General features: G+C 42.5%; 1 protein-coding gene across 7 annotated transcripts in view; it reads left to right on the top strand.

Annotated features, from left to right (window-relative positions):
- The window catches only part of EPHB6 (EPH receptor B6), a 67,187-nt gene that overhangs the window by 27,076 nt on the left and 20,460 nt on the right, over window positions 1-19,651 (top strand). For 4 of the 7 annotated variants that reach the window (XM_053970655.1, XM_053970656.1, XM_053970657.1 and 1 more), the window contains 4 exons: window positions 2,206-2,270; window positions 4,753-5,449; window positions 17,930-18,085; window positions 19,097-19,435. In XM_053970655.1, coding sequence (XP_053826630.1) covers window positions 2,206-2,270; window positions 4,753-5,449; window positions 17,930-18,085; window positions 19,097-19,435 — 1,257 coding nt within the window. Of the gene's footprint in view, window positions 1-1,873; window positions 1,951-2,205; window positions 2,271-4,752; window positions 5,450-17,929; window positions 18,086-19,096; window positions 19,436-19,651 lie in introns of those variants that run through there. The other 3 variants (XM_053970659.1, XM_053970658.1, XM_053970660.1) reach the window with 3 other exon arrangements.

Genomic DNA, 19,651 nt, shown 5'->3' with positions numbered 1-19,651 from the left:
AATAGTGAGGGACTTTTGGCCATAGGTTGCGAAATGAGATTTATGCACACAAAATTCTTGTGTACTTTTCTTACTTTTTCTAGTGGTTTTTGACTTAAAGTATTCACTGTGAAAGGGACAGTTCTGTCTGCTTCAGGCTGCCTAATTCTGTTTGCTTGTAAAATACTCACATGCTTGGTAAATATTACCTTGCTCACTGGTGAGAATTTGTCTGGAGAATATGCTTGACATGGTAGAGCACAGCCTATTGAGCAAGTCTTCTCTACTTCCTTTCTTCTCCATTCCTTTCTCACTTTCTGTACGGCTTTCCATGCCCTGATTAACTTTTCTCTATTTTACTTTACTTTATTTCTAGAGTTTCCATGGGGTAGAAGCATTATACTTTGGTAAATGGGAGACTCAGATCTGATTAGAAAAAAAGTTCTTTCTGTGTTGAAAAATGGCCTTGTGTATTATTTCAGCATATCAAGGCTATGTCTGGGATCCCAGTGGCAAAGTAATGACATGACACAGTGCAATCCCTGTGCCAGACTGTGCAATTGAGAAGGTAATGGGCATGTGGGAATGCCAAGTTCCTCTGCTGCTAGGGCAGCCTGGGGAAGACTGTGCCTCAGGGAGGCATAGGCCTTTTGCAGACGTTCTGCTGCTCAGAGGGGCTGTCTGAGCCGAGCTGTCCTTGAGAACTGAGCAGCTCAGCATTTCCTGAGGTCTGTTACATAATTTTAGTGGGGTTGTACTTTAGCTGTAACCAGTAGTTCTTTCCAGTTTTGGCAAGCCAGCCCTGGTATTTTGCGCTGCTTTTGAATCAAGGAGCTTCGTCCTCAGGGATGCATTTTATACTATAAAGTATATAAGGAATACAGGGAATATAGTTCAGGGACGTCGGTGAAGGCTGGGGTCTGTATAAACTTGCTCACTTGATCATGTCTGCTTTAGGATGAGCCTAGTCTTTCCTTTCCAGTGATTAATGTGGAGTGAATCCCCAGGTGTTTTGGTAGGGATAGTGACATAAGCAATCCATAAACTGGAAATAAAGACCATTGAGGATCTCTCTCCTGCATAAAACATGGAACAATCATATTATTAAACCTGTGCAAGGTTTAATAGTGGATCGTGAACCTTATTTGTAAGTAAGCTGGCTGTTAGGTTTTGGGTTGCATTTTTTAATCTGTTATTTGCAGGTTTTTTTTTTTAAGCAATAAGATAAAAATATGAAAATCAAAATAAGCAAATAAAGCTTCCCCGAATTTAAGAAAAAACAGTTGATCTATACAGTATGTATCAACACATGTACATACCTATTCAATTGAGTAATTTTCTTATTCTATGTCCTAAATATACAGAATAAAGAGCACATGCTTGCATACCACCAGTGGTCTCAGACCCTGACATTCTCTTTTGGAGAATACTATGTTTATAGTTTTTACTGTCAAAATCTCTTTTGTGTTTCTTTGTACCCAAACAGAGAATAACTGTCCAAGAGCAGTCAAGGCTGATATCTGTCTCCAGTGGTAGATTCAATAACAATGGAAATGCAGACTAGTTGTGGGAATAAACTAGGCCTGTGAAGTTCTGCATGTACCTTACTCTTGAGCAGTGTAATAATACAACAGATTATTTGATACTAGGATTCCTACACAGGCCTGCAATGTAATTCCCAGCTCCGGAACAAAATGAATCCATTACAAGATCAGCTGGGTCATAGTCTTAAACTCCCAAAGAAATTTGGTTCCAGAGCTGGGAACAAACATGCCTTGGCCTTGTGTCCACACTTATATGTGCAAGTAAAATGGGCAACCATAGTTCTAATGAGACTGGCATGCATTCATGTAGCTCATCTTGTGTCCCACCTTTTCCTTTCCAAAAAGAGAGTGGCCTCATCTGAACTGCTCATTATGATAACTCTGCACCATGCTGTCAGCATGCTTATACTTTGCCTGGGAAAGTCTGGTGAGAATATTGCCAAACAACTTGAGAATCATAAGTTAGCATGATTATGTGCCCAGTGCCTCTGCCTTTGTCTTGGGCTTTCTTAATTTATTAGTATGGACATAACCTGTCATATTTAGTCTCAAAACATGAATGTTTATTTTTGGTGTATGGAAGTCCTCTACAAGACAATCTTGAGAGGAACAGATAAGATTTTTGTCTGACTTGGAATAGCACAAAATACTTTTTTGATTTAATTCTTTTAAATACAAACAGAAATACTTCTGGATACAACTCAAGAGACATCAGAGATTGGCTGGACTGCACACCCTTCTGATGGGGTAAGCATTTCCCTTGTCCCTCTTCTTGTCTCTATGTCTGCTGGGAAGACATGCATGCATCTGATGAAGAAAGGGAAACTGTGAGACTTGGTTCATAGATTTTTTTTATATATGAAGAATTTGAACAGTTTTTGATCTGTTTTGCAAAGCCAGATTGTTAAGAGAGAAGGATGCTGAGTGGGATGCAGTTGCCACCTCCTTACCCTCTTCATTCCCCTGTGCTCCAGAGATACTAAAGAGTTCTCCAGCCACCCCTCCATACTAGAATAGAATAGAATAGAATAGAATAGAATAGAATAGAATAGAATAGTTCAGTTGGAAGGTACCTACAACAATCACCTAGTCCAGCTGCCTAACCACTTAAGGGCTGACCAAAAGTTGAAGCATGTTACAAAGGGCACTGTCAAATGTCTCTTACACACTGACAGACTTGGGGTATTCACCACCTCTCTAGGAAGACTGTTCCAGTGTCTGACCACCCTCTAGATAAAGAAATGTTTCCTGCTGTCAATTCTGAGCTTCCTGTAAGGCAGATTTGAACCATTCCCATGCATCCTATCATGGATCTGAGGGAGAAGGGATCAGCACTTCCCTCTACAATTTCCCTCCTCAGGGAGCTGCAGAGCAAGGGGGTCACCCCTCAGCCTCTCTTCTCCACATTGGACAAACCCAGAGCCCTCAGCCACTCCTCCCAGGACACACCTTCCAGCCCCTTCACCAGCTTTGCTTCCCTCCTCTGCCCACATCCAGAGACTTTCACACTCCTCTGAAGTGGTGGTGCCCAGAGCTGCTCCCAGCACTCCGGGTGAGGCCGCACCAGCGCTGAGCACAGCGGATGATCCCCCCTCTGCCCTCTGTGCTCTGTGTTTGATGCCCCCAGGACACGGTTCCTGCCTTCTGGGCTGCCCGGGCACACCCTGCTGACTCTCACTGACCTGCTGCCCCCAGCACCCCCAGGGCCCTCCCTGCAGGGCACTCTGCAGACACTCCTGTCACAATTTGTACCTGTGCCTGCAGTTACTCCATCCCAGGTGCAGGATCTGGCACTTGTTCTTGTTAAGTTATGTGCCATGAATGATTGCCCAATGCTCCCATAGTGTACAAACATTTCAGTTGTGCTTCTGAGCTCTCTGTGCTCCCAGGAGCAGCATAAATGATCCCAGCTAGCACTGCCATCCTAACTCTATGCCATGCTAGCCCTTGGTTTACCTTCAGCTCTCCTGGTGGTATGCCCTTCCCCCATCAGTTATAGATTGAATCTCTCAATCAGTCCCTCCAGTTTATGAGCAAAGATGCATTTCTTCCATCCGAACAGTAGATCCTGTCACGTCCCAACACACCCTATGTCTCAGAGATTCTTCAGTGGTTACGAACCCAAGCATTTTGGCAGAGGTAGCAGTCCTGAAGCCAGTATTGATGTCTTGGCATCATTTATTTCTTTCAAATGTGCCTTACTACTACTGAAAAGATTGAGAAAAACCATGCTCCTGATTTTTTTAACATTTCATCCAGGGCCCTGAAAACTCTCTTGATCAACTTAACACTTTTGTTGGGACGTTATTTGTACCCATGTGAAAAAGCAGTTGTGGATAGTAGTCTGAAGGCTGTACTAAGCTCTTCCATCATCTGGTGACATTGCTAAACTGGGGCCCAGGGAGACAGCACTTGCCTGAAAAGATGTTCCGATCAGTAAAAGGGTGCTTCTGTTTCACACAGGAGGGAGTCAGTAATGACCATAACTTGCTGTTGTTTCTTCTTGGCAAATGGTCTTAATGCAGATCTTATTGTGAGAAGTTGGTTGCTCAGACCTTCATGAGAATGCTTGAGCAGGTTCCTTCTCTTCTATCTCACTATGCACGTCCTCTGTCATACCCAGGGCCTTGTACCTATTCTGTAAAGCTTGTTGAGAGGTTTTGTCTTACAGCTTTGTACAGGAACCTGCTTCCACCCCTCCTTATACCTCCCTTGTGCCTTCCTGCAGGCACAAAACAGATTTGAACCTGCCCCTGTAGTGGCCATGCTGAGAGGTTTTATGTGCATAGGAGATGTCAGCACACAGCTCTCACTGTGGTAAAGCTAGGTAGAAGGGACTTCTGCTTTAATGTGTTCTCCAGAGAACAGTGTCTTGTTGCTCTGTCTCATTTGTTTGTGTTATTTGGTTTGTCTCTAGAGATAAGAGATGAGAAAAGAGGAGGGAAGAAAGTGTGACTTGCATTTTGAGATTCTCGATGTCGTGTGACCAAGTTTGCATGATTTATGTTTTCTGTCACAGCAATTCTTCAGAGCTTTGACTGCTCTTCTTTACAGGGTCATACTCTGTCTAGAGTGCTCTGCTGCACATAGCATCAACAAGTTCAAATCTTGTCATAGACATGGCAAGGAGAGGGGGAAGACAAAGACCTGTCCTGTATTTTTTGTGCAGTTGAATACTGAATAAATTTTTTTATTCCTGTTTCTTTTTTCTCCTCTATATTCATTGTAGTGGGATGAGGTAAGTGTCCTGGATGACAAGAAGCGCCTGATCCGAACCTTTCAAGTGTGCAACGTGGCTGAACCAGGTCAGAATAACTGGCTGCGCACTCACTTCATCGAGCGGCGCGGGGCCCACCGCGTCCATGTCCGCCTCCGTTTCTCAGTGAGGGACTGTGCCAGCATGCGCACTGTGGCCTCTTCCTGCAAGGAGACTTTCACACTCTACTACCACCAGTCGGAGGCTGACATAGCCTCTCAGGACATGCCAGAGTGGCGTGAGGGCCCCTGGACCAAAGTGGATACTATTGCAGCTGATGAAAGCTTTTCCCAGGTGGACAGCACTGGGAAGGTGGTCAAGATGAATGTTAAAGTACGTAGCTTTGGGCCACTCACCAAGCATGGCTTCTACCTGGCCTTCCAGGATTCGGGAGCCTGCATGTCCTTGGTGGCAGTCCAAGTCTTTTTCTACAAGTGCCCAGCTGTGGTGAAAGGATTTGCCTCCTTTCCTGAAACCTTTGCTGGCGGAGAGAGGACCTCACTGGTGGCATCGCCAGGGACGTGTGTACCCAACGCTGAAGAGACGAGCACGACGGGGTCCTCGAGTGTTCGGCTGCACTGCAATGGAGAAGGGGAGTGGATGGTGGCCATTGGACGATGTACCTGCAAGGCTGGCTACCAGCCTGTGGATGATGAACGAGCCTGCCAAGGTGAGAGATTATTCCTCTTCCCCTTAGGCAGCCATTTTATCATTGGTTCTCTATATCAACAATATTGGGCCTTAGCCAAAATTTCACAGAGCTGGGAGAGTAAATCGTTTCTCAGAGAGATCGTCTTGTAGCAGCCTCTTCTCACACATTTAACTCCTCAGACTGGAGTTTTGGAGTGACCACTTGTCATGGTATAGGAATGGTGTTCTACAGTTTGGTATTGCCACTAAAACCATGCTGCCACTCCCTGCCCCTCCAACTGAAAGCACAAAAGGCAAAGATCATTGGTTATGATAAGAACAATTTACTGGAAACAGCAATGAGATAATAAAATGAACAGTAACAGCAACAATATTAACAAAAAAGGTGTAAGACAGATGATTTACATGGGAAGTGACAATAAACAAATACTGGTCTGATTGTTTTTTTCCAGCACATAAAGGATTTCTCCCAACAGAAAGGAATGTCCTTTTCCTTGGACTGTGAGTGCCTTCCCCCCACCGCTATCAATGATAAGAGGTGTTGTAGAGCAACATCTGGTCCTGGTTACACCCCCACAGCCATGCCCACTGCCAGCTAATGCAAGAGATTGTCTTTGTCCTGGCCAAAACAAGGACACCACTGCTTGCTGCTAAGAATATGGTTGGAAACTCCACTCAGGCCTTAGTTACAGCTGCCACCAGAGACAGGGTACTTACACAGAAATAGCAGTAGCTGTCACTAGCCAGATCTGCCATAATTCCACTTCTTTACCAAGAGGCAGCAGAATTAGAAGAAAGATGCCACATGGAGGAGAGCTGAAGCCAGAGCTAATAGACTCTCTGTCCTAGTTATTTTGGGCCCTTTTGCTAGTGTATAGTAATAAAATTAAAAAAGGGGAAACAGCAGCAGCCTGGTCATGGGACAGGGAAAATGTGGCTCTGTGAGTCTGTTCTGACTAGAAAAAGCAGTCATAATAGTATAATCATTACCAATAATGTACTCTCTGCCCCAGGGCCAATGGTATTTCTGTGATATGTTTGTAGGAGGTGGTAGATTACATTATGTGTCACCCATAAGTGGTATTGGGCTAAAATCTGGCCAAGCCTGAGCACCAAGTCTAATGTCATGACTGTGTTCCTATCTTAAGTCCATTAGAGCAAACTGCTTATGTTGGTTGTATAATTTGTGTATGATGTTCTTCTGGTGCTTCCTTTGTTTTAATACACATCTATTCAAAATCTCTCAGCAGTCTAAAATGTTGCTGCACTACCCTTTAGTAGTCTAAAAAATAAATGTAATGTTTTGGCTGCAAACAAAATTTAAAAGTTGGATTTATTCAAACAAGGGTCAACTTGGACAGGGAAAGTACAATTACTCTGGTTAACACCAAGTGCAAATACAATGAATAATTAGTGGTCGTCAATATACTACCTTAAAGTCCTGCTTCATGAAGTGATTTGTGTCATGCAAAATAGCTTTATTAAAATACAGGTCATTGTTCTGGAGACTTAAAAAGCAATTAAAATTGGTAAGTGCTTTTCATTTGTTTAAACTTTCAGAATAATTAAAATATGTGTGCCTTTTTATCCTGCTCATTCTGAGAGAAATGTAACTACATTCATTTAGTGCTGCTTCAGAGACAGTAAGCTGTGATGTAGAGCCACACTGTATGGCACTAAATTTGTTGTCTGCATCAGTAGCACGACTATTTCACAGTCTAAATAAACTGCTAGTCAGTAATTTAGTTTCAGATAGGAGTCTTAAGCAGTCAAAAAAAAAAAAAAAAAAAAGAGAAAGAAATTTGGCTTGCCAAATAAAAACAAGGATTTTTTTTAAAAAAAAGTCTTCAGTTTTCCATAGTATTCAGTGAAAGCTGATACTTCCTTGTTGCCTCATTGTCATAGAAGCTGGAGATAGATGAAAATGGTTAATATTATAAGGAATAAGTGAAATAATGACAGTCTATCTAGCTACAAAAGTCAGTTCCTGTTATTTACTTCCCGAGATTCCATGAGCAGCCTAGAGCAGCCAATGACAACCAAATATGAATCATAATGTTAAAGGGTATTCTTTGCTCCTCATGTTTCTTGTAAACTCCTCTGGCTTGGTTATCCTTCCTGATCTCTTCTCCTGCTAACAACATATTGCTGTCCTGTCTGAATGAAGCCACATTCAGCTCATGTCCCCTTGCTTGGTGTTCCTCTGCATGGAGTCCTCTCCAGCCCTTCTCTGTGCATGTCTTCTCCTTTCCTGAGAACAGATGTACACCCTGAGACAGAGCAGCCACAGAGTTCTAGATGAAACACAGAACAAAAGTGCTAGCCCAAGGGCAGATTTCTACTGATGATAATGCAGAGAGGTGTTCTTAATAAGACTGAAGAATCAACCAAGGATAAGGAGAAGAAGCAAGTTTCCTTCTTACACTTTGGTTGAAGAGTGTGTGGGCATTGCCTTCCCCCTCACCATATGCAAGCCTGTGGAGTCCTTCCTGGACCAGCTGTTATCTCTTTATTTAGAACAACAAATCTGCCAAGAGCCATTCTGAGCAGATAGATAGAAAGTCCTTCTTTTCCCCCTGCCCCCTATCATGATTTAAGGTACTTTCTTTCCTTATTTTTATAAGACTGCCTGCTCTGTGTTACTATATGGCAGATTTCTCCAGCTAAATAGAAGAGTGAAACAGCAACCTTTAGCAAGCCCTTTGGGTGATGTGGGGAGCAATCTGTGTGAGATTCACTTTTCACTTTATCTGATTAGACTTGTCATGCTGAACAGTCAAAAAAGAGAATGGCAGTCTACAGAGGGAAAAAGGTTGGGACTTTAGTTCCTTTTCTTTCTGTAGATGTATGCACAAAGGGTGCCTTGCCATGCAAAATCATATAGGATTTAGATTACTAGGTGCTTTTGAAAATAATATTTAGAATTTATGACTGGGACATTTAAAAAATATTTTTAAAATTACAGTGTTGACAAAAAAGAGAAGAGGAATGACTGCGTGATAAAGTGCTAAGCTGACTTCCAAATAAAGAAGGACGGAGCTCTGGACAGAGCTGAGCTGATTAGCCATGTGTGTGGCACCTCTGTACAAACATACTTAACCAGAGGCAGAAAACACCAGCCAGAAAGAGGAGGAGGGAACAAATTTGGAGTGAAAAGCTTTAAGCTGAACTTGGGAGAGGGAGGAGAAAAGGTGTTGGTTTAATGTTTGTTTTTGTTTTCTCATTACCCAAATCTATGTTAATCAGCAATAAATTAAATTTCCCCAAGCCAAGTCTGTCTTGCCTGTGATAGTAATTGGTAAACAAGCTCCCTGTCTTTATAACTTCTTTACCTCTGCCTACAAGCTTTCTCATCCAGTTTTCTCCCTGTGTCTTGCTGAGGAGGGAGAGTAAGAGGGTGGGCATTTGGGTGTTTACCAAGGTTGGCCATCCACATGGCTGCTTCTCCTGTCTTCTTTCTCTGGATGTTTGTTTCTAAGAGTATTTAGCAAGCCAAAGGTCTGCCTGTCATCTGTAGTAGCTGTCAGGTTTCCATAAAAGTGCCCTTGTCCTTTGGCTATATGCAGTCCCCTTCTGATTGCAGAAGGAATCACATCTGTATTACTGATAGCTACAAGAGCAAGCAACTGTGCAGGGAGCTGTTGGAGGTCTCATTTGGGATTAATATTTTATGATTATTTTTGTGTTATTAAAAAATGCCTTTTCTCATCAGCTTGGATAAACCTTTTTCAGTGTGTGAGGCTAAAAGAATGTTAAGATTTATATTAAAGTAAAAGATTTGATAGTCTGCTAAAAATATGCACATACAAGTAACAAAAGGAAAAAAAGAGAACAATAAGCTCTTCTTAAATTTTAATCACTTAAAGGATGCTTCCTTTAAAGCCACAAGATAATTTACGTTGCAGGGACTTGTGAATGTCATCTGTTCCAACCCCACGCTCAAAGCAGGACCAAATTGGGTTAGGTCACTCAAGGCCTGTTCTACTCTAGTTTTAGTTATTACTGAAGATGGAGATTACACAATGTCCCTGGGCAACTGTTCCAATATTTGACAACGCCCATGGTGAAATGACTTCTTCCTATGTAGAAGAAGATTTTAGTAAGATGTAGTAAGAAGTTATTACAACTTGTGTATGTTATCTCACGTTCTGCCACCTCGTGCCTACACCTTCTTCATATCCTCCCATTAGGTGGCTGATGACAGCCATAAGCTTCCACCCCACAGCCTGCTCTGCTTCAAAATGAACAAACCCAGTGTCTTAGCCTCTCCTGGGTAAGAGCTTTAATTTCAAGGTAAACTCACAGCTGACAATAATGTTTGATGCCTTGATCTAGATTACCTTTTTCAATATTTTTTTTCTTCCATATTACTCCTTTCATCAGCTTCTCCAGCCTCCTTCTGCTACTTGCATATACATTTTGGTGCTTTTCAAGTAGTTTGCTTCTTTTCCTGTATCAAGTGCTTGCTGTCTACTCATATTCTGTCCTACCCTGCCCAAATCTTTCCTCTCGTGTTTTTGCATTTTTTTCTCACACAACCCATTCCCTGGCAGTTCTCCCACATATAATTAGCCAGTAATTGCTTCAGCTCCACCTCTTTTACCTAAAAAATCCCTTACTCAACTGATCTATCAACAGTTAAGCAGAAAAGAGGTCTTAGTCACTTCAGTTATTTTATCTCAGTTGATTTGATGCTCTTCTTTAAGACTCAAAAGAAACACTTTTCTCTCTTTATGTTTCTTTCATTTTCCACTCTCTCTTCCCCACCCAAACAGTTGTAGTAACTGTGAAACTCTAGATCAACCCAGGGCCCTATTGCATCACTGTGCCTGGCTTTTATTGCTGGCTGATCCCACCTTATTCAGGACAAGATGCAAGATGCACAGTAGCAGTCACTGTGGAATAGTCTGGCCCAGCAGGAATTTGCTACCACCATAAGCAAGCCATAGAAATATTTATGGGAGGGGGAGGGGGGAAGAAGTGTTTTATCTAAAAGACACTACAATTTTTATTTTCTAGTGTGTTTTCTTCATGCTAATTATGCTATCTTTCTAGCATTTTGAGAAATGTAATGTCTAAATGTCTACATCATGATTCTACAATATTATTGGTTGCTAACTCCTTTCTATCATCCTGCCCTCTAAGTGCCAAACTCCATCCTTTTGCCTTGAGTCATTCTCATTTGATGCCCTCTGTAGTTCTGCACATGCAGCTTTCCCTAGGCCTCAAAAGCATCTGTGTCCATTCATCTTTCCCAGTTTGACTCCAGTTCCAGCTTTGACATTGTTCATTTTCAATACTCTCACATCTGGTATTTATTCTTTCTGTCCCACAGTACACCTGGGAGCAGAACTCCTACATAAGAAACTGATCAGTTGTCTCAGTCAATAAGAGAGCAATTTTATGCTCTTCTAAATGTCTTCTTGTGTCTCAGTTCAGTTCCAAGTCATATCTGCATACAAAAAGTGTCACCTGTATCACATTCCCTAAGGTCACTGCTGGGTATACCTAAAGCTCTGTTGAAGTTCCCAATTGCCTTTCTTAGTCCTTCTCCTCTTGATGCATTTTGCTTTATTCTCCAAATACTCCTCTCTGCTCTTACTGTCCAAGTGAGCTTTTTAATGCCTCTTTCTCTACCTCTTTGCTTGTTGGTCTGTCCTCTCTTCATTTTCATTTTCTTTACCCCTTTCCCTACTGCCACTCCATGATTCCAGCACTTTTCTCTTCTGGTTTTGCTATTTGTTATTGCTAGAACTCTGGCAGAAGCTGCTCCTCTGGCCTCCCAGGTGGAAATTGTCTCCAGTGAGCAGTCAGGCAAACACAGGCAGCACAGGGGCGAGCGTTGTAGGGGGAGCTGAGGAAAACTGGGTCAGTGTCTGAGATGAGCTGTGCCCAGCTGAACTGCTGTGGCATTCTGACACTGTGCCAAGATACAAAAAATGACTGAGACAAGCTGAGGGAAAAGCGCTTGCGCACTCCTAACTCTGCCTTCTCCTGTCATAGTAGGCTTGACTTGATGGGAAGTGGCAGCTTGCTCTGCCCCCTGAGGTGCTAGCTCTGCAACCCTCTGTCCTTGCATCCGATATTGTGAATCAATCAGAGCTAGATCTGTGTTTTCTTGGAAAGTCCTGCTGCTGAGGGATGGTAAGTTGTACTATCACCAGTGACAGGTCCTGTGGCTTAGCTGGTGTTCGTGTTTTGTGTGAAGCTGTTCTGCAGGAACACGGTGGAGGTGTTTCAGGAGAAGCCACTCTTGTTCAGTCTTTCTCTGGGATGGTCTTGAAGTGTTAGTGTTCACTAAAGGAAGACATACTAGTCCTGGTGACAGTGGGCCTACTACAGTGTGAATATTTGTTATGACTGTCTCCAGTGAGCACAGTCATCTGCAGAGGCTGTAGGACCACAGCAAGTGGACCTGATGCCATGATCTACAGTAAGAAGGGAATGCAAGGTAAGATCATTCAGAAACAAATGAGAGTTGGATTCTGTCTGTGTGTGCAAAGACAGCCCTAGGCTCACTGTAAGTGCTTGAATAAAAGGAAGTGGCTTTTGCCTATTTAGATTGCCAGGGAATTTTTTTCTCTTTCCTCCTGACTTGACCTTCGATACACTATTTATAGTGACTGGACTGAGGCAATGCCAGGAAAAGCTCCATGTCCTGGGAACAATTATTATTGCTATCTGTGGGCTAAAGTCCTGAGTGCTGTGGGCAGCCTATCTTAGGCAGTTTTGGAAAGGGATAAAGGTGCTTGTGAATGCAAGCAGCTCTCTGACTGGATGCAGAGGCAGGTTCAGGTGGAAGCAGAAAGTTTGTGATAGCTGCAGTGCCTGCCTTTGGAAGCCATTCTTTAGCTTCTTGTAGCTGGAGGCCAGTTAGTGTCTACTTTACTCAGTCCAGCTGTTTTGGCCTAAATTACAGATGTAAAATATAAGCAGCAACAAAACTTAGGCCATAGTATTATTTTTCCAACTATATTTTATTAGGAAGGTGAGAGAGATGTGAATCATATTTAATCACTGTAAATCTGCTTTGCTTGCAGTATGCTATGTGATTTCATTTTGCTGTTTTTCTTCTGGAAATAGAAATACCCAGGGGCAGAATGAGAGTTTCAAAGCATGATTGTTTCTCTGTATCTGCCATCCCTTCTGGAAATAACAATGTAAGATTATAGGTTTATGTAGTAATTATTTTTTTCACTAGACAATAAAAAATAATCACTGTGGAGAGATCTTCCCTCCTGAGTTGCTCAGTATTCCACTCCATAGTTCTTCAAGTGCAATTTCTATAATGGGAGTGGAACTGCGCAGGTGAATCTCTTCCTTATTGCTTTTCTTTACTCTTTTCTGTCTTGTTTAAAGTCTTTTCTCAGGCCCCTCCCTCAGAGGGAACCTGACCATCCTATTCTCATTTCACTTCTGAACATCTGAAATGAGATGTAGTCTAGTGTCAAGAACTTTCCATTCATTGTTCCCTGTCCACCCACCCTCAATCATGTATGTGATGAGTGATCTGGCAGTGAGGCAACCAAGACCGCGGGGTTCTATCCACACATTTTAATTGGCTTATGTTTAAGGGAAAACACAGAGTAGCTGAACTTGGGAGAGATCTCTGGAGTACACCTTAACCCCTCTCCCTGCACAAGCAAGGTCATATCTAGCAAGTAGCCCAGCAATAGATCCAGACTATTTTTGAATTTCTCTAAGGAAGGAGACTCTACAACCCTCTGGGTAACCTGCTTCAGTGTTCTGTCATCCTCATGGTAAAAAAATGTTTCTTTGTGTTCAGAGGGAACCTGCTGTGTTTCAGTTTGTGCTGTTCACCTCTGGGCCTGTCACTGAGAAACACTGAAAAGAGCCTTGCTCTGTCCTCTTCGCTTCCTCCCTTCAACTATTTGTGCTCATTCATGAGATTGCTAAAAGCCTTCTCCTCTCCAGGCTGAGCAATCCCATCTCTATCAGCCTGCCCTCCTGTGGGAAATACTCTATCCCCTTCATTGTCTTTATGGCCGATTAAATATTCTGCTGGATTCTCTCCAATATGTTAATGTCTCTTGTGTACTGGGGAGCCCAAAACTCAATACAGGACTCCAAGTGTACCCTCACCAAAGCTGAGTAAAAGCCAAAGATCATCTTACTTGCTGCAGAATTCCCCAAGGTCTCCACGACCTAGGGTTCCTAAAGGCTGGTCTTGCTAGTAAAGAATGATGTGAGGAACTTGTCCTGTGTCACCCAGCAGTTGACCTACATTTTCTCTAGTCTTCCTTGAGCCACTTCTGTTCTTACCCTTCTTGCTTTTGACATCCTGTGCCAGATGTGATTCCAGGTAGGCTCTGCTTTTCCTAGCCATGTGTCTACGTGTTTGGACAATGCCTCTATGTTCCTCTCAGGCTACCTGTCCATGCTTCTGCCTCCACATACTTCCTTTCTGTTCTAGGAGCTCTGTTCAAACATGCAGGCCTGTTGGCATTTTTTGCCTGAATTTGTGCTTTTTGGGATGGACTGCTTTTGCACCTGGAAGAAGTAATCCTTGCACGTGATCTATTTTTTTTGCGTCATTCTTCACTCCAGGGCATTATCCCACGGGACTCCTCCAGATCACCCAAGTGCTCACATCTGCTTGTCCTGGAGTTCAGTGTTGTGAGCTTGCTTTTTGCTCTGGTCACTGCACTCTGGATCTTGAACTCCACCATGTCATGGTCACTGTAGCAAAGGCTGGCTTCAGCCCTCACATCACCAGTGAGCCCTTCCTTGTTTGTGAGCATCAGGTCCAGGGGGGCACCTCCCCTCATTGCCTCCTCTATTGCTTGGGTCAGGAAGTAGTTCCCAATCCTTTCCAGGAACTTCCTCGAACCCTTATGCCCTGCTGTTTTCCTCCTCCAGTATAGTAGGCTGGTTGTAGTCCCCCTTGAAGATCAGTGCCTCTGAATGGGAGGCTAATTCCTGCTGTCAGCTCTGAGCTCCATCCAGATTTTAACAGGTAAACATGGAAAGCCATCTGAGACACACTGGTGTAGCCAAGACATGAGTCTACTCTGGTCTAGCAAATAGGACATGGGAGCATATTACTGAAATTTATTTCATTGATGGAACAGCTGCAGTGAAGTTTTCTTTCTTCAGTTACTCAGCTCTAGTGGAGTGCTTATTAATGAGCTGATGTAGCTGCTTCACTCTGTATAAGTTAAATAAAGGACAAGGGAATGTTTGGCCTGGAGAGGTTGGAAGGGAGAGATGTAAATGGCAACTGTATCAAAATCACTTCACAAACAGGCCAGGTTCCTTCTTAAAAGTGGTTAGGTGGTTAGGCTTTTTGTTTTGGTGTTGTTTTTTTGGTTTTTTTTTTGGTGGGATTTTTGTTGTTTTTTTTTTTTTTTTTTTTTCTTTTTTTTGTGTTTTTTTTTTTTTTTTTTTTGTCTACTGCTCATATTTGAAGTTTTTCTCAGAAGCCTACTACTTCAGTTGGTGGAAATATTCTTCTTGTTTAAACCTGTAATTTACCATAAAGTCACCTGTTCTCATGCTGTCATTACTCTTGAACCTAAATAAACAATTCTTCATTGAGTGACTCTTACAGTTCTGGGATTGCACTCAAAACTAGATGCTGCCTCGGTGACTAAGAGATCTCTTAGATAGCAAGGAATCAGCTCAGTGTCACAAGACAAAAGGCATTGGACCCTGGGCAGTGCTTGGGGAGACAGCAATAATCTGCTTTTGTATATGGTTCAGACATATAATGCCAAGCACCGTGCATGGATGGTGAAATTAGATTTTGTGAGGCAGTTAAGAACAGGTGTAAGTATTTGATCACTGACGTTTGTTACACATACCTGTTCCAGAGTGTTGTCCCTATAGCAGTGTACTGTATCAGTAATGTGAGCAGATAACACTGTTATCCATTAGCTGACACCATGTCCCTGTCCAGAGACTTGTGTTCTTGATCTATGCGTTGGTTGGTTGGTTTTTACAAGCAGTTTTTGAATGTTTATGGTCACTTGGAGTGACTGCCCATAACATGGATGAAATCTTGCTTGGCCTTTTAAGCAATACAGGTGTTCTAACTTACATATACTGCTTTTCTTTACTGAGGAGGTGTTGCACTATTTTGTTCCATTGCATAAAGCCTACAGCACTGCACTTGTCCTTACTACCCTTGGCTAATTCATCAACAGTGTGCTAACTCTGCAGGCCTCATCCCTGCATCCCCAGGCTCAACAGCAAGTTGCCAGTAGACTTTAAAAGAACTGTGTAAAAACAAATGTTTATTTATTTTAACACATGTTTATTTTAAAATTAATTTCATTTAGTAAATGCCAGACAAACTCTTCATTCACAGATTTGCTAGGTTTCCATATGATTTGCAATTGGGCTAAAGGTGAATTTACCTGAAATCTTTTTGCACTGTCCTTATAGGGTAAATATGGTTTTGTACTTCAGGGGTAAAGTCCATACCCTCTACAGATTTCCCTTTAGCATCACAGACATGGCAGGTATTACCATTATGTGTTCATTTTCATTATTGTGACTAGCAGCAAGGTGTCCTACTTGATATCAGGCTGTAATACTGAATGAATGAAAATAACTGTTCTACAGGGTCTACCTTGACAAGTGGAATGAATATATCATTAGTTCTAAGCCTCATCAAAAGCTCAAGAAGGAGTTTGATGCAAGAAAAAAACAAATGAGATAAAATTGCTTTTAAGAAAATAAAGACATTCACATTAAATTCAGCATTCTCAAACTTGAAATAAAGAAAGAAAGATCCCTGAAATTTTGGTTGACTGACTTTGCAGTGTGTTGGATGAGAACTTCCCATTCATGCTACTCATAGTTTCAGTACAAATGCATTTGCCAAGAAGTGTGAATATTGTATTCTACATCTGTGGCTGTTAAGAGAGCCTAAAATTGAGTAAAAGGTGTATAGTTTATGAAGTGGATAAAATCTTCCATACTCTTTCTTGTCCATACAAACATATGGAGGTATCTCTCCGTATGGGAATAATTTGATTTTCTGCTGGATAAAGGCCTGAAGGCAAGGGCGGTTGCACTGTTCTTAACCATCGTCCGTCACACGAAAAATTACAGTCTCTTCTTCCCCTTTCCTTTCCAAATGGCAATGTATCACACAATGAGTGTTGTCATCTTTTGAGTGCTGGAAAGAAACAGTGTTCCCCTATCTAATAGCTATCATTCAGTGTTATTGAAGTCCCCTTTATGGTCTGGCCTTATCACTCTTATCTGTGTACATGTGGAGGTTCCTCTGTGCATCCAAGAAGAATTTTGACAAGAGAGGATGAAGTAATATAAGAAGCATAAACCTGATGGGACTCCACAGATGTTATTGGCTGTTATTTCTGGACTGTGCCTGTAGCCGCAACAGGGATTGAACACATATGATTCTGATTTCATATAACACCTCTATACAATATTCTTCTCTTATTTGCTTTGCTTTTTTTTAGGTAACTTTTAATCCTCAGTCCATTGGAATATTCTGCTTACGGTAACCACTAGAATAGTTCTGCTCTTGAGGGTGTCCCTTGTGTCTTTTGACATCAAATGCTTATCTGGGATCTGTCTGAAAGTTTCCCATTCCTTGTAAATGTTCTTTATTGTGAAATTAATGAACCAAACATTAGCTGCTAATGAGCTTTCACCTGAACTTGTTAGTCCATAAAATCTAAAAGAGCTGCATCTATTTGTATAGAAAATCAGCTTAGAAAACGTACATAAAAGCAGTAAAAGCTGTATCCTATCACTTCTGTATAAGGTCCAGGCACCTCCTATTAGTCATCTTTGCCAAACCTAGAATGTGCCATACTCTCATATTGTTAATAAATTATTTTTTCATTTTTCATTTTCTTTCCCTGTAGGATGGATTTCCATCCTTGTTTCAGCTTGTTGCATACACATGTTCCTATGCACTTGCAGATTAAATTTGACTAATTAACATACTTTTATCCATTACTGGGAAGTTTTCAGACCTACAGGAAAAAAAATAGGACTGCCAGTCTTAGTGTCTGCTCTTCGTTTTAATGCAAAATCAGCAATGGTAGTGTATATATTACTTTAAGCAATGAAACTGTTGTAGGCAGCATAAAAAATCCAGTTTTGTGGCTGTGTTGGGTGGGGGGAAGGAGGTGTGGGTAACTGTTTGATATTTCAAGACAAATCGCTTGGCTGGGCTCCTTGGCTTCTCTAATTTAGAAGCTCTTTGAGTGAATAATGAGAAGACAATTATTCGAGGTGGCCAAAGCTGTCTCAGGACTGTTTCTCTTTCATCCACCAGTGAATCAATTTAAGCACTTACTATAGAATAAAATAAACTGTTTTGAAATGGCAACTTGGACAAAATATGCTCTATAAAGAACCAAAACGAGTAGTAGCTCTATGCAATAACTTCTCCCAGCAGTAGCAGCACAAGTTAAATGTAAATAAGATTACAGTGTTTCTGAAATCTGAATTAATGATTTTCCTGCTTTTGCCTTTCTTATTTTCCTCCTGTTAGCCTGTGCCCCTGGTTTCTTTAAAGTATCTGTGGGAGATGACCCCTGCCATCTGTGCCCTGCCCACAGCCACGCTCCACTGCCAGGTTCCCGGGAATGTGTGTGTCAGAACCGGTACTATCGATCTGCTTCAGACAATTCTGATGCTCCCTGCACTGGTAAGTGTTTGGATGAAGTGTTTGAAAACAAGAAGGGCGGTTAATGAGAGAAAATGTGCCCAAATGATTTGGGGGGGTGGGGGGGTTGCAATTCCCCTCTTCTTAAGACCTTTGAAATTACCCCAAACTTCCCTTTGCTTCTGCACCTGACTAAAGAGTGACGATGAGAATGAGGGTTTCATTACAGCCTTCAGAGGAAATGTTCTGTAAATAATGTTTTCCTTACCCCTCCCTGTTACTGAGCTCAGCCTCTCTGTCCCTCCCTTTCCCGTCTTGCTTTGTGTCTGTGCCCAGGTTTAGCAGTGCAATTCTGCTGCCTACTTCTACCTTTCTGAACTTTTCATTCTTAGCTGCAGTGTCTTGTCCCATTCTCATCCCCATGCCTTCTTGTAACGCTCTGCATTTTTCTCCTTCTCTTCACTGTCTCTGTGCCATTAAGGGAAGTGTTAGATGCACAGAATGGGCAATTTTTCAGCTGTCAGAGTTTACCTCTGATGCCATTGAGGAATCTGGCTGGCACCAGGAATAACTGCAGGCAAAATTGGTGTCTAGTTCCTGGAACAGATGCAACAGGCTAACTAAAGTCTTAGAAAATTCAGAGATATTAGCTGCCAAAGGAGAGAATTAAAGGTCTCAGTAGAGATAAATCTTTACTAAGCTTGTGTAAAGTTTAAAATTTGTGTAAAGTTTTAAAAGGGATAGGCACTTCCCTAAATAATGGCTGTTCTTTTAAGGAAATGAAAAAGTCACACCCTTGAAACAAGGACTCTTCTTTGTAATTTTGTTTGTCTAAAATGTGCTAATACAGTTGTTCCTTTGTTAATGTGTGTGCTTGATGTAGCAAAGATTATGTTTTTCTTAGCCTTCCTCAAAGAAACAACTGATGAAGAGTAAGAATGAGAAGAAGAAGCAACTTATTCTTCTATTCTTTTCCCTTTGCTTTGCCTCCGGCCTTCCCTCACCTCTCTCCCATTCTTTCATGGGATTTTGATCCTTCATTCTGCTTTCTAGGCATCCCCTCTGCTCCTCGTGACCTCAGCTATGAAATCATTGGCTCCAACGTGCTCCTGACCTGGCGCCTCCCCAAGGACCTGGGCGGCCGCAAGGACGTTTTCTTCAACGTGATTTGCAAGGTGTGCCCAGCGGGATCAGTGGGGCCCTGCGTGCGCTGCGGGGACAGCGTGCAGTTTGAGCCACGCCAGGTGGGGCTGACCGAGAGCCGCGTGCAGGTCTCCAACCTCCTGGCCCGCGTGCACTACACCTTCGAGATCCAGGCCGTCAACTTGGTCACTGAGCTGAGTTCAGAAGCACCCCACTTTGCCACCATCAATGTTAGCACCAGCCAGTCAGGTGAGGAGACTCCTGTCTCGAAGTTTCTACTTCTCTCTCTCGTTTGATTTGCTTTTATCTTTTGAATCCTGGAGTTTTGTCTTTTTACCTGTGCGGCGTTCCGTTGTTTTCTCCTGGCCCCGGGCAGCTCCGGCGCCTGGAGCAGCACCGCTTCTCTCTGGAGACCGGGTTCACCACTTGTGCCCGGGCGCGGCTCCATTCCGCACTCCGGGCAGG

The sequence above is a fragment of the Vidua macroura genome, chromosome 2 (genome assembly GCF_024509145.1).
Source record: "Vidua macroura isolate BioBank_ID:100142 chromosome 2, ASM2450914v1, whole genome shotgun sequence".
NCBI classification, from domain to species: domain Eukaryota; kingdom Metazoa; phylum Chordata; class Aves; order Passeriformes; family Viduidae; genus Vidua; species Vidua macroura.
This window is presented reverse-complemented; position numbering and strand designations above follow the sequence as displayed.